Raw genomic sequence first — 15,808 nt, forward strand, 5'->3', positions numbered from 1 at the left:
TCCATTGTGCAAAGTGTGTAGTGGCTAGATCATTGTCCTGGTAATTGAAAGGTTCTCGGTTCGATGTTTGGTTACGCCACAATATTGTTGTTGTTGAGCAAGAAACTTTACCACATTGTTCCAGTCTACCCAGCTGTTTGAATGGGGGTCTATTATCAACTGTGGAAGCGGCGCACCCAACTGTGACGTCAATGGGTGCCTATATATTAACTGGGGAAGCAAATATCAACTGTCCATATCTCACCAGGTGTGGGACTTTGGGTGCCCACACCTTCACCTGTAGAGTGTGGTACAGTTTCCTGTGGGTTACTACAAGAGGATTTGCCTGCGTTGACTCCTAGCACCTGAGAAGTCCCACTGGGTAGGCGTGACTGCTAAAACACAGCTGAAGTGTGTGTGTGTGTGTGTGTGTGTGTGTGTGTGTGTGTGTGTGTGTGTGTGTGTGTGTGTGTGTGTGTGTGTGTGTGTGTGTGTGTGTGTGTGTGTGTGTGTGTGTGTGTGTGTGTGTGTGTGTGTGTGTGTGTGTGTGTGTGTGTGTGTGTGTGTGTGTGTGTGTGTGTGTGTAATTATTATAATGAGTGCAGTACCTGTCTGAAATGCTATAGGGACCACTATGTGTATAACTGTTGTATCAGGCCTACAGCTGGCTACATGTATAGAGCTGAGCAATATATTAATTCATTGTTTTTTACTGTTTAGCAACTCAGACTATATGATAATATGAAGCTTTGTGCTTTCTTCACCGAATTACATCTACCTGAATAGGTAATATAATAATTATGTCACATGCAACCATGTACATCTGCATTCCGGTCACACAAGTACCGTATACTACTGTCATCAGACCCTTACTCTATGCAAAGGGGTGGGCACTGCCAGACTAGCACCCATTATGATTGCTGAACAGTATACAAGGAGTATGTCTGGTAATGAATGCACTCAGTATGAAATAATAGACAATTCTTGTGATAAAGCCGTAACTTTGCAACAACTCTTACATAGAGCTGTGTACTGTATATATGGTAGAAGAGAAAGAAATGGGGAGGGGGGGGGGGGGAGGGGGAGGTATTGTATAGCTGCTGTGGCTAATGAAATGTGTTGGGTCTACTGAGGTAACATCAAACCGTCAAGAAATCAAGCCAAAGTGTTTGTTATGCATGACTGAAGGCACCAGTTAGGCTAAATCTTTTTATGAAACTTGTTGGGGGTGTAGTCTGGTGGCTTTGCAAAATACTTTTTGTGAAGGTGCGACTAGTTGGGGTGTCACTCTTGGGTTTATCAGTTGACCAGTATGTCATGTGAAGGAAAATTGAGGTCGGTTTTAGGTAGGAAGTTATTTATCATTTACTGGGCAGGCATGCAGTGTTGTTGATTATGCCTAGGGGGAAGAAATTTACAAGGGAGAGTGGAGGGATTTACAAGGGGTAACATAATATAAAATAAACTATTTACAAGTAATTAGTTAGCTACAAATATTGAATAATTTCTTATCAGTCATTTCAATTAATGAGGTTGATAATGAGTTCCAATCAATGATAGCTCTTTGTTTCGATATAGTGCTATGGTGTTTGCCCTTGAGTGGATAAAAGAAAGTCGATGGTATGTGGTGGCGAGTGTGTCTAGTTGTCTTAAACCTCACACAACAGATGCTTATTCTAAAATAGGTAAATATGCAGATTCTTTGACCAACTATAAGTTTCGCTCAAAAAAATATAGTGTCCTGGAAGCTTTATTAACAATGCTATTTATATGAGAAGCTCATGACAGAGAAAACCATCATCAAGATGTTCAAAACACACATACAGTTACAATACACCTCGGACACATGCAGCTACACTAATGTACAAAAAGCACAGGAAGATACAAAAATAAAGGATACAGGACAAAACACAACAACAAACACAAACACGGTTAACATTTCACGTGTTCCAATTGTCACAATCGCGAGCCAAAAAAAATTCTTTGGGATGAGCTAATTGCCTGCTGAGCAGCTTTATCTAATACAGCTCGACAAACTGCTGTAGACTGCTGAATGGCTGCTTGTAGGGTACTATTGTGTAAGATGATCCCCAGGTAAGTATGCTCAGCTGTTGTGTCTAGTACATGCCCATTAAGGGAATAGCTAAAGGGAATGATAGACTATCATCCCCTTAAATTGATAGATGGTGACTTGCTGCATCATGATTTCAAGTCCACATCTTCATGATCCTTAGCTACTAGTCTCGCGTGTCTCGCCACGGTCGCGCTAACTATTCAGTATTGATGTACTGCTGTACTTTAAGTCTCCAGTTCCAGTTTGACAGTAGTCTAGCGCAGCCAGACCACTATTTCTCCCCACGGCGCTTATCGATTAGAGATTATAAGCGCCTGCTCCTATTTCGAGCAGGCGCTTATAATCTCTAATCAATAAGCGCCGTGGGAGAAATAGTGTTATTGTTGTTGTTATTATCTACTTTACCAGTTAGGCACTGGAGGGTATAGTGGTCTGGCTGCGCGAGACTAGTTTGTTGGGTTAGGTTAATCCAAAGGCTGCAGCACATGTTGCTGTCAGACCTTCAGTGCAGGCCACTGTAAAGCTTTAATAATACTGTGAATCCACGGCTTGTGGTCCTTGCGGCGCCCTCCATTCCGCATAGAGGACGCCTCCAGCTAGCCTCTTCAAAAGTTTTCATCACGTGATTGCGTGTATTTGTCTCAAAGACGACGCCCTCTTACCCCCAAATTGGGAAGTACAAGTTTAGTTCGAGTGTTTATAAGTTAATAGAAGATTGAGGGATTCTACGTGTCAGCGATATCCAGCTTGATCATACACTTAGTCGGTAAGTAATGTTGTACATGTGGTAATACTTAATACCTTAAACTGGTAAAGCCGAGCGCCATGCACTTGGTATTTCATCTGGATCAATTGTGTATGGTAACCGACGGCTATTCACTGGACTAAGATCGCTGCTGACATGACACTAAGAATCGCATCAGTTCACCAGCGGGTAGCTAGCATGGGTGTATGGGTGTTGAGTTATCGATGGGCATTGCCCAGTGTAATTTGTGGCTACATATATGAAATTCTTCCAACTTATCTACTATCACGTACACAGTAGTGTTCAGCTATTGGCGTAGTGGCCAAAATGGAGGTGCTCTTATCGTTTATATAAAGCACCACCAGAATATGGTCTATGCAAGGATAAGACTGTGATTGGGATTCAACAGGTAAAATCAGTATCCTACATGATAGTGGTCCCATTGTAAACCATTTGTTTGAGTATCTTAGCTTATTGTGTAGTGTTGCTGGTGAGATAAGTTGCCATGCTGTGCAACCATCCTAGGTAGCATATTAAATTCCTAATAAAAAAAAAATTTGTTTATTAGTTTCAAGTCTTAATATTCATTGCATGAACGGTCAGCAGGCAATTGTGGGCATACACACAAGTGTGGGGGGTCTACTGTACTAATAGAAACCAAAATAATATAATAAGACATGAATACTGGTATGGACAAGTATAGAGTGATTGAACACCAAAGATACTGTTCTTGTTCATGATTGTGCTGGACTGGTAACTCACATATGTATAAATCAGTCAGTATTATTTTCACATGTAAAAATTGCTTTGATTTGCAAATTTTCAACCATAATTACATTACCAATGGACACATTGATAATCAGAACACTTGTCAGTGGTCTATTAATGTTGTAGTTGCACCTGAAATCAAGACACCTTTCTATTATTTAGCGTATGGCTGGTTATTTTTGAAGGGTTTTTATTTTCAGATGTTTCAAAGAGGCCCTTCTCTTTGAAAATACATTCCCAAGTCCTGTTGTTCTTCGAAAATAAATTCCCACAAGTAAAAATAACATGCTTTCACGTGATCGAATAACGTGTATTCGCTCGTTACAAGTTTAAGCTCAGTATTATTAATAGTTGTTGAACAGAGTATCATTACTGTATCAATAGCCAGTAAACTATCCAGAATAGCCATCGTTGGGAATCCATGTCGTCTGCTGTACCCTGATCAAGCCGATTGCCTTGCTAGTGGACTACTTACAACTCAGTCAGTGTGCAAAAGTGGGGATTACTCCATCCTCGATTCCATCAGTAAGGTGAGCACATGCAAACTCTACGTGTTTTTTGTAATTTGTGACACGAATTTCTTGAAATCCACCTGTACTTTGAAATATGCATTCTTCGAAATTGAAACCTTCAAAATCAGATTTTACTGTTCCTATGAAAATTTCTGGTTTGAAAATAACCAGCCATATGGTACAAGTTACCCTAGTTCCACTTTTATGCTATCTACAACACCTAACCAGTTAAAATAAGTGTGAAGTATGTTAAGATTAGTACGCAGTATGGTCAGTTTATAAACAATGTATATAACTGTATTTTGTTTAAGCAAAACAGTCTGAGCAATGTAATATACTAGTGAGTTAAGAGCGTGATAAAGAAAAAAAAAAGATCAAAGTGGACCATGTTAAAGTTTTGAATTATACGACAAAAAGTTGCCATATTGATGGATATAAAACTCTTCATTGTGTTAATACGGTATTTTCAGTAAACAACTTTTTTTTGTGTCATTGTATCATACATCGTAGATTATTAGAATCTCTGTCCTGCTGTTTATTATAACTGTCAATGAAAAAGGTTATTAGTGATGGATCTTGTATACAACTGCAGTAAAAATTTCTTAATAGACACTTATAAAAGTGTTCATGAAGTACAAAAGTATCCCACTATATTAGTAATAATACTAGTATACTTGTGTGTCCATCTGTTCTGGTGGCACAAAGTACATATATTTTAATGTTTCATCCTGATCAGGTCTAATTTGTTTATTTTTAAACTAATTTGTTGTTAGGAGTGCAAGCAAATTCGTATCTTGTTGGTGGTTTGGATTGCAAGATGATTTAACCTTTTGGCTCTTATACTGTTGCCTACATATTATGTTACATATAAATGTGCTGTTTACCCAGACTAGAGACTCAGATTCTGTATATATGGCTGTAGACTTATTATTATTATTCAGTAGAGTAGGGCCATTCCCTTATTATTGTATGAATGGTGGTATTTGTGGTAGAAGTTTAACTAGTAAACAAGCCTGTGTGAGGTTGTTGGCAAATGAAGCTTGATCAGTGTGGGTGACCACTACTGACCACGATAATTGGGTTATGTTTTCTCTCTGCTTGTGTGGGCTACTACAGAGGTTATGTTATAGTTAAAGGACTGCTGCCACATGTGTACGGAAAAATCAGGTGTGTTGAGAGACTAATACAGTGCGAGACAAACCTGAGTGCTGTATTAGTCCCAAGGCGCACCTAAGCACTATGTTTTTTGTATACACAAGCATAGACAGGCCTTTAAGTGTTCTATTGTGGCTCCTAGCCGTCTTGCCTGGAGCATTCATATTGAATACCCAAACCACTTCAATCTTTGGTGATCAGACCATCAGTAAGTGTTCGTATAACCTATTTCTAGATGTAGAACAAACTGGTAGAATTAGTTTTAGCAATTTACAATGTCACGTACGCAATCAATCGTGTTGTCTGAGTTGGGTTGTTTCATAACATTTTTGTTCATAACTGTACTACTACATGTATTTGCCAAGTGTACTATTTATCTGTATAACTGCCATTTATGTCCCTCTAGTTTGGCAAGTACTGCTATATAGGTAGATATAGTATGTGGATAAGTACTGTATGGAATATACAGGCACTTTGATCCTTCAACCACAAAATTTATGTTCCTCAAAAATTGTACATATATAACACACATACGGTGGTCTGATGGTATTGTATTCCCTACATGCTACCTAGGCTGTCCAGAAATATTCTACAGGAATTTGTGTGTATACTGCATACAGCTAATATTATAATGTTCAAATAGTTTTTTTCTCAATTAAAACACTATGATTATGATTCATTTAGAAACTAAAATTTAAAACAGCTACTAAATTATGTAAGATTTAAATTCGTGAGGTTTCCAAATATTTTTAATGGGACCTTTATAACTTGTCATGTGTATACATGACAGCATTTGTTTATTTGTGGTTGTTTTTACAGTAGAGTGTGATCTTCAATATCCTGTAAACAATTTCTTAACGCATAGAGACCACTAAACCACCGGGTACTTTTTGTGATATTAGCTAGTAACCACAGGAATTTACATGTACTAGTTTCAAAACTTAATGTTTAAGGAAGTAGTGATAAGTATATGTGCCAGTTTTGTGGTGATATAATTAATTGTTAGATGCTTCAGTATCACTATCTCAGTCAAACTAGTTTGTGAATCAGCAAGACTCACCGGCTCAGATAGTTGACTGTTGGCCATTTTCAGTACTATTTAGGCAAACTACCAAACAAAATTGACTTTGGGTAGCTGTGTTTACTGTATATTGCAATATATTGGTGTTCAGTAAATCATAACTTGACAGTTAAAAAAAGAAAACAATTCAGTTTCCAACTCTTTATTTTGAACTCTGCAAACAGGTCTGTCAACTTTATGATTTTTCACTGGTAAAAGGTTGTAGGTACCCTGGTATGGTGGTGAGTGGTCCTGGACTGGTTCTTTATGGTGTGATGGTTCGGTAATGATTTGTCGAAATATGTTTTACATGTTTTACTGAGTTGTATATCTATGAACATTAATGCTTCAAAACAGCTAGCAAAAAATGTTTTCAGACTTACAGTATGTATTAATCACTTTCAGTGGGAACCACCATGGCTGAAGCATTCATGATCGTGATATTATAACCAATTGAAGTTTATTTGTGGGATCTCTATATTATATGTGTAGTTAATGAAAGACCTGGTTTATATTACTTGATTTCTGTTTTACCATTCTACGTCTGCAACCGCTTTTTATGTTTAGCTTTATCTTGTGAGTATGGCAACACCACTTTGCTCTGTGTATGCAGATAGGAAATTTAGTAGGTAAAAATGAACTTTAGAAAACAGAAATTTGTAACCTGCTGAGCAAAAATTGGCCATTTCATAAAAATTTTATTTGCTATAAAAACATATTGAGATAAACTGAGTAAGCGTGCTACATAAAAAAAGTTATGCACATTTTAATCACTTTGGTATGTACTGAAACAAAGCTCAAATCAATAAAACCTATAGACCACCAGATTCTCCTGAATAAGAATTTTTTTTTTTGTGTTTGTACAGTGTACAGCACTTGAGTTATGAGTGCTTATTTATGATGTGGTAGAAAAAAGTTTACCGTTGTCATTTCATTGTTAAAATGGTCTTCTTCTTTGTCCGCATGGAGATGTACAGGGAAAACACTATACCTTGATCAATGTGCCATTTTATGGTGAACAGACTGAGCCAAACCTTGTCTTCATAGCTTAATGTAGTCTTGAGTTATGATTGATTAAATAAGTGTTTGTACTGTAGTTTATTTTCCGTATTGTTGTCGAATCTATTCCTGTCTAGTGCTATAACTCCAAGACCATTCATCACAAAAGGCTGAAACTTTGGCTGTCCACTCCTTTGTTACTATAGATACCAGAGAAGCAATAATTAGCCCATCTTCAATACGGCTAAAGTATTCAGCGCACTTTTTGGCTTCTTGTATGGCTTTACTGTGGTGCCTTAAATTAACCGCAAAAGTCTGTTTTCCATAGGCTCCAATGTATTTTAACATCACTGTTGATTAGCTGTTGATCTTGTATACTTTGGTATAGCAATTAGTGATAGCTACAGATTTTCAGAAGCTTCTGGAACCACTCTATTGATTGATCCTTGTTGAATAGTACTGTGACCTCTAATGAATTTAATATGCAGCAATATTGATGACCTGTTATGACATCATTTGTGCTGGGAGTTGTCTTGAGGAGTTAAAACAGCTAAAATGATAGCTCTTTTGTGAGGTAGGCACTTTGTGGTAAAGTTTTAAAACAATTTCTGGCATTATAACCAATAGCAAGCGCTGTATTGCTTCACCATCTAAGTAATAGCGTTGATAGTGGTGATTCCCTTAATCTAACCATCAAGGCTTAAAGTTTAATTGTTGTAATTGATGTTTTCTTTGTACTATTGTTTCTGTTAGTGTTCCTTACTGTTCTAGTCTTTGTCTTCTGTGATGTCATAGTGAGCAATTATTTCTACTGCTGCATATTTTTGTCATGTTTCAAGGTATCAAGAGTTATTAACTCTTGATGGTATGAACTACCAACATGGACTGTTTTAAAGAGAAGTGTCAAAAGTTTAAAAAGCTTCATAGCACAATTCAGTATGCTTGAGTACCATGCACAGAAAGAGAAGGCTAAAATACATTGTAGCCATTGGAAAACATGGTTTCACGGTTAAAAGCAGGCACCCCACAGAAGCCATTAACTCAATTGCATACCTTGGTTGCTTATTGAGAATGGACTAATGGAATGTGTGAAAATGACTGGTTTTTGCTCAGCGGGTCACATTTGGTCTCTAAGTATATGTTAATGAAATGCTTAATCACGATTCTATGCAGTACGTCCATAAGTTATAAAAGAGTATGTCCAACTGCAGCAAATTAGCATAGCTACAATGTAGAAGGAAAATTTGGCACATCAAGAATTAACAACACTATTGGCAAAAGGCAAAGCTTGTGTCCATAAACTACATGTACTATTTGTGACATGCAGTCTTGTATTAGTCACCTAATAGTTTCGTCCCTCTGGTATTGTGGATATTTATCACTCACCTCCAGGATTTGAGGATATCATGTGTACCTGCTCAGTACCATTATGTCCCAATAGCCCTTGGGTGGTACAGAGGCGTGCTTGAATCCTATTAGCAACAGAACATTTATTTTATATACATATCTACGTGTTTGAAATGAGCCAAAATAGTTGGCTGAAGAATTTGGTGTATCAATGGTCATTTGCCAAATTTTATCAGTACCTGAATACAATACTGGATCAAGTACCATCACTGTTCTTTAACAGACTGACACTTGACTTATTCAACTCACCACTTTATTTGGTACATAGAAGTATTGAACAGTCTATTTCTCTTTTAAACTACATGTTATACAGTAGGCATTTCATGTGTATGATATGAAGTAATTTGTCGACTCTTCATTAATGTAAAAAGTTGTCATTCAGACAAACATCAAGTGTGGTATGCCATACTTTTTTCTTTTAATGCAGTATAATGTGCTTGTTCACCGGACATATTTATGCTAAAAAAAGAGTGCAAGGAATTTTATGGATCATAGGAAAAAATTCACGGAGGTCGCCTAACCTGAACTAGTGGACATTAAATTTTTCTAACTAGTCATGGGTAAAAAACTGAATGAGGGATTAAATGTTCAGCACCTAGTGTAAATAAGGAATGTACCATTTGTCAGACTGTGTGTTCTATTAGAGTAAGATATACTCATACACTGTACTTGTGTTTTTGTATATTGTTGTGTGTGTTTTCATGTATGTGTTTGCATGTGTGCACGCACGTGTGTGCGTGCGTGCGTGGGTGTGTGTGTGTGTGTGTGAGGCAGCATTGCCAAGTGGTTAGAGCACCAGCCTGGTAATTGCAAGGTTCTAGACTTGATGCCTGCAATGCCCAGTTGCTGTTGTTGTTTCCTTGCATAAGAATTGCTCCAGTCTACATACCCGGTGGTCTGGTGTCAACTGGGGAAGCTACACATAATGCCCAACTGCCCTTGTCTTGCTTAGCAGTGGTGTGGGGTCATTGTGAAACTTTGAGTTGTGCAGCCTTTATCTGCGAGACTTGGACAGAATATTTGACGTTTGTGTACTGAATAAGAAAACTCTTGTGTAGTTCTTTCTGGTCGGAGTGTTCACCTACTTCAGTTAAAATTCTTTGTGTTCCAGTGACCCAACCAAGCATCTATTATACAAGTTTCTACATATTAATCCATTTTAGGCACTATACTACCAGACACTTTTTGTACTAATTTTCGAAGGGTTTTATTTGTGGATATTTCTAAAAGGCACTTCTCTTTGAAACTACGTAGATCCTCAAGACCTGCTATTCTTTGAAAATAACTTGCCTTACATTTTAGTGTGGACATATAATATTGCTTGTGTTTAGTTCAGTATTAATGTCATTACTGTATCTGATCTGATCCAAAACTGCCATTGTTGGGAATTGACACCGTCTGCTGCAATTCTAGCACAGACATGATCGAGCTGGTGGCTGATTAGAATTTGTTTCACCCGAGACTCCCTCTCCAGTGCATAGATATGGGGATTATTTCGTCAGTTGTTGGCAAGCATACACACATATCTTGCTTCTTCTCCAAAATTTTCTGCTTTGAAAATAACCCACTATATGGAAGTACTTTGTTCCCATTGGGAAGGAAGCTACGATTGTTTTGTCTGGATTTGTTGTACTACACAGTTCAAATTGTCCCCTGCATATATTGTAATGACAACATGATGGTGTTCTCATCAAAGGAAGTGCTTCATTATAATTATATGGTATTAGTTTTAGTGTCAGCACTTTTCACTCCTACACAAACTCTAGTACCCACACAATTGGCAGATAAAATCTGATAAATGGGAATAAGAATTATTATAAGAACAAGTATAAGGAATTTTAAAAGATCATAGCTTGTCTAAAGGCATTATAGTAAGTCAGTCAGTCAGTCAGTCGGTCAGAAAATGTATTTTTAACCTTTAGGCATTTTGAATGCATGTTGCTTCCTAATATCATTTTTGATTCAGATACACATTTTAGCCAGCAGTACATGTCTACATTAAACATACCCTTTATACTAGCTTAGTTTCATAACCATTGCTTGTATGGGTGGGGGACAGAGATACACATGCATACCTACATACATAGTTCACGTTCATCCCAAACATTAATTTCCTGCTATCAGCTAAAATTGGGTACTAGATATTAGGTTTAAGACCCCATGCCTAAGTAAGTATGAAAGCATTATCAATATTAGGTTGCTACTATCAATGCTAAGTCTGTGAGATATTGATATAACACTGGCTTTAAAATAATGGGAAAGTGTGGTATGTCCAAAGAAGTGATTATAGCTGGTGTATCGGTTGATACGTGTACTTGACCTCCTCACAATATTAAGAGCACTAGGTTATTAGTTACAGGGTAAATGCTATACTTCTCATGAATGTGGCAAAACCAGTTGTCAACGTCACTATCAGTAACACACAAACTATAATTATTTCACTATGATGCATTGCAACGTGATGGGTGATCTGTCTCCGGTTTGTCCATCACTTGAGCTAGGGTATCTTCAGCAACAAATGTAAACGATCTCAGTATCAACAACATGCGATTTAATGTTACATGTGAGATGCAGCATTGAACACAGCGAGATGTATTTAAGCAGCCAATATGTATATATCCTAATAACCTGTATGTAATAGATATATGTGCTAGGTTACAGTTTTTGTGTAATGTTTTGTGTAACTCATGACCACTGTATAAGGAATTGATCAGGAGCTATCTTTTCTGAAGAATAGCTATTTAACTGTGACTATACAAGACTTCTTTTTCTGTTCTTATTCTTGTAGTAATAATATCGTTGCTTGATGACAAGAGGCTTTGACTCAAATGAGGAAAACAGCAGTACTTAATAGGTCTTCTTAAGGACAAACCTTTTGAGTTTTGGATTTCATTTTTAAATTAGTATACATTCTCCAGACTTGTAACTGAATTACGAAAACCTGATACATGTCTGTATTTGAGTTTCTAGGCTTGTACACTAGTATAGATCTCAGTGTGAGAGGAAATTCTTGTATATTTCAACAACTCAGAAACCTTCAAGACCATCTGCTATCACATTAATGTTGCTCTGAAGGCACCTATAGCAGTTTAGTACCATTGATACAAGTAAGTATATAGGTCACTGTGCAGTTGAAATAGTATTAGCTTTACAATGGGATATCACAATGAATATACTGTGTACTTTAAAGTAAATCATTTAGTGGTACAAGTACTTACTAACCACATTGGTTATTATAAAAGAAATAAATTATCCATTGTTGCTATTGGTTACACAGTACAAACACTTAATTAAGGTAAGACTGGTGTCTCTGCTATCTAATCAGTAATTGTTCTGCAGAGTATTTAATACACTAGAGATTTTTGACATCTTCTAAATGGATGTGGCCACTATCACTGTGTGATTGCTGGGGTATCGTGCATAACAAATTATGAGATCTCCTTAGATTTCCAGAAATTCATTGTCAGGAATGTGCAAAAATTCTGGTTGAAAGGAAATATTAGTGAAATTGTGTAAGGAATTGTCATAATTAGATTTCGGTATTCTATAATAAATGTGCCAAATTCCATTCAGGAAATGTACATGAATTGTGACAATTTTTTTTTGTGGAAAACCTATACATTTCTTGAGAATTTCATTTAAGTTTCAGTATAGAAATATATCTTTGTGCTGTGTATACTAAGGTGGTAATTCAAGCAACAGTCACTACCTATGTACTAATATACTCCTTGTGCAAGTGTCTTTCAGTCTTCTCTCCAGTGCACAGGAACGGGGATTATTCCATCAGTAAGTCAGTCTTCGGCAAACATTCATGCATCTTCATAATTTGTGACATGAATTTCCGTTTCCATCCGGACTTCGAAATATGCACTCTTCGAAATTAAAATCTTTTGAAATTCAGATTTTGCTTCTTGTGCGAAAATTTCTGTTTCGAAAATAACCCGCTATATGGTAGCATCTCAGGGCCACCTATTGGACTGAAGAAATGTTATACCTTAGTAATGTATTAGTGGGGTCATAAAGCATAGTTTGGGGTGGCCGCTATAATGATGTGGTCTTTATAAAGAGGTGGCCACTAAGGTTGAGATCCCACTAGCACAATACATTAATGTGTTTCCTGGAAAACATGTTGGTATATTTGTATATTATTATAGTTGTACTAGAGCCTGTATAGCTACAACAAATAAAGCTTCATAGCTTTGGTGGCTTTCTTGCAAGAAACTTTGGAGGTTAACATATGTATATTTGTCTGTATATGCATAACTAAAGTTAATTTTTCTACAGATTATGTCTAAACCTAAGCACCTGGTAATTTCAGTTGTGGGCCTGAGTGGATGTGGTCCGGATGTGTACAAAGGACCGGGAAAGTCTTCGCTGTGTTTCAATCTGCTTCACCCTGCAGAATTTTTGAAGGATCATCCATCTGTACTCACTCAAGATCAGTTTGAGAGCAAGGTGATTAACCAGCAGCACTACATATACTGGGGATCAAAGACTGAGTGTTACTACCAATTGCCTCGCTCGAAAAAAGTGACTAACGAAAAGATTCAAGTTGTAGTGTCATTTGAAATCTTTGAGCAAACAGAATTTCTTGAAGACGTAACAAAAAGATCTTTTCCTGTTGATCAAGAATATGCTAAGCGAGCCTTCAAGCTGCACAAAGCTTCTCAGAAAGTCTCTTTCAAAACTTTGGATTTGATATTTTCACCAGAGAAGTACAACATTTCCATTGCTCCTGACATAAAAAGCATGACGTGTGGTTACATTTTCACCGTTGATGTTGGAAAGGATTGTCCCACATTCCAACATCAGCTAAAACTTATGGAGAAGATGATAACACCAAAACACAGAAACAAGTTTGTCATTGCTGCGACAAAATATGATAACCTTGATCCAAATCATTTTGAAGAATTGAGACGAGTTGCAAATGATTTGAAAGTTGAAGTTGTTCCTACAAGCATTGAAATGGAAGATTCTAGATGGGCCACAGATGCTTTCAGATACTTAGCAATCAAACTGTTTAATTTGGAAACAGAAGGAGTTGGCGGTGGTACTTACCTGCGTTATGCATCTGACGAACCATCAAAGCCGCAGGCACCGGACCACACCCCTCCCATACCACCAAGAAATTATGATGAAAGCGATTTACCTGAAGCTTCACCAACCTCTCCTAAACACAAATATTTCAACTTATCTGCACTGCAGGCAGCATTGACGGCCAAATCAAAAAAGAAACCACCAGAGTTCGAAGATCGTACAACAGAAATACCTAAGAGTCTGCTGGAAAAAAGGTCCAAAACACTTGATATACCAAGACGTAAACCACTTCATCCCTCTTCTCTGTCACCAAAATCTTCTCCCACGGTGCCGCAAAAAGGACTTTCCATGCCACAAAGTCAACCACAAAGTCAGTCAAGAATGGTCAATAGACCACTGCCAACACTACCATTCATCTCTCAAGAAAATGATGATGTCTATACTAAGTTTAGATGTGATTATGACAAGATTGACTATCAAAAAATGTCCCAATGGCGTAATGTGCACAAGGAAGCAGCAAAATCTCGTGCTAACACACTACCCCCAGCCACACTACCTCCAGCCACACTACCCCCAGCCACACTACCCCCAGATGATGGATATGTCGGTCCTATTAGTAGTAGTCCGAAAGTCTCTGCTCCCAAGATTACACACCAGAAACTACCTGATAGTCGACCCTCGAGACCTCCTGTTAAACCAAGGAAAAAGCCACCATCCTCTGTTCCACACTCACAACCTGTACAGCGCCCGCAGGATTTAACAGCTGATTGTGATTATGAAGATACTGTTCCGAGTCAATCACAAACTAATGTTGATGTCCTTGACGATGGTTATGTCATTGAAATGATTAACATTGTAAAGCCAAAATATCCACCTCGTTGTATACCCAGGAAATACTACTTTTTGAATGGTCGTAGGGCATTACCATCTGAAACCTAACCGTTTTAAGTAAAATCTGATTTTATAAAGTACAGCTGAAGGTACTACCTTTATACTGGATGTACTTACTTGTACAGTGTGTGTGTGTGTGTTAAACATGTGCTTGTTTTGTGCTTCCTATAATGAATTTTTAGAGTGTATATAATTATAATTAAAGGTGTAACAGACAGACAGGGTAGTGGGTAACTTGAATGCAATGCCTGATTACTGAAGTAGAGTTGTAGTCCATAGCTTATTATTTGATGAGGAATGCCCGCCATGCAGTTACTTATTACTACTTATAGCAGCCAGCAGACCACCTTGTTATGTTATACCATATCATCTTGTGTTTTAGCTACATCATATTCTCATTGGTAATACACTCATTATTGAACAACTCATCAATAAATAGTCTGTATTGCATACAACAATATACAAAGGAAAAGTGATGGAGTAAAAGAATATACATAAAAGTTAGTGTATGGTGATGGTCTGGCAGCAACCTGTGCTGCTAGCCTTACAAAGAGTAGTTAGACTAAAAGTTTAACTTAACAAAACCACTAAAATGTACTTGTAAAGTTACAAGAGTTAGCTATTAATATGTAAGGATAAGATACAGAGATTGTCAGAATTGAAATGAATTAGTAGTTCTTCAAATGATTTTATAGAAATTATTTACTTGTTTGATAAAACTGAGAGGGTATACGATCAATTAGATGTGAAAAATTCCAGAGACAAGCTAGATCATAGAAGTACATACAAGTGGCAAGTGATGCAATTCACAGCAAGTTTAGGTTCTAATTTATTGGTGGTTGATGGTCACAATTCGTATAACTATAATATACCTGGACATGCTATGGGAGCTTGGATTGATGAGCCAGTGTTGGTCTGTCTATCTGGCCATGTTTAATGTTATGTCAAATCTTTCACCAGCCTATAGTTCTTCCCTTATTGTGATGGTACTCCTATAGGAGTAGTTAGATGAGAAATGTAAGCATTGCACAATTATACTGCTTGTCTCAAAATCAGTCTTCTAGTAATGTAGAAATGTCGCCAAGCACCGCCAACAGAAGCTGAGGTCTTACGTATTGTATACACATGTGTCAAAAGGAGCATGTTGACCTATACTATCAGCATATGCATGCATGCTAGGC

General features: G+C 37.4%; 1 protein-coding gene across 3 annotated transcripts; it reads left to right on the plus strand.

The window, feature by feature from the left end:
* The first annotated feature begins 2,653 nt into the window (after nt 1–2,653).
* LOC136257673 (uncharacterized) lies at nt 2,654–14,820 on the plus strand. Of its 3 annotated transcripts, none has more exons than XM_066050955.1 (3): nt 2,660–2,819; nt 6,053–6,116; nt 12,984–14,820. In XM_066050955.1, the coding sequence occupies exon 3, from the start codon at nt 12,987–12,989 to the stop codon at nt 14,673–14,675; it is 1,689 nt and encodes a 562-aa protein (XP_065907027.1). In that variant the 5' UTR covers nt 2,660–2,819; nt 6,053–6,116; nt 12,984–12,986; the 3' UTR covers nt 14,676–14,820. The 3 variants fall into 3 exon arrangements, with proteins under 3 accessions (XP_065907026.1, XP_065907027.1, XP_065907028.1); XM_066050956.1 differs by lacking the exon at nt 6,053–6,116 and adding an exon at nt 3,951–4,096 and having other exon boundaries at nt 2,665–2,819; XM_066050954.1 differs by lacking the exon at nt 6,053–6,116 and having other exon boundaries at nt 2,654–2,819.
* The last annotated feature ends 988 nt before the right edge of the window (nt 14,821–15,808 follow it).

The sequence above is a fragment of the Dysidea avara genome, chromosome 6, assembly GCF_963678975.1.
Source record: "Dysidea avara chromosome 6, odDysAvar1.4, whole genome shotgun sequence".
Classification (NCBI taxonomy): domain Eukaryota; kingdom Metazoa; phylum Porifera; class Demospongiae; order Dictyoceratida; family Dysideidae; genus Dysidea; species Dysidea avara.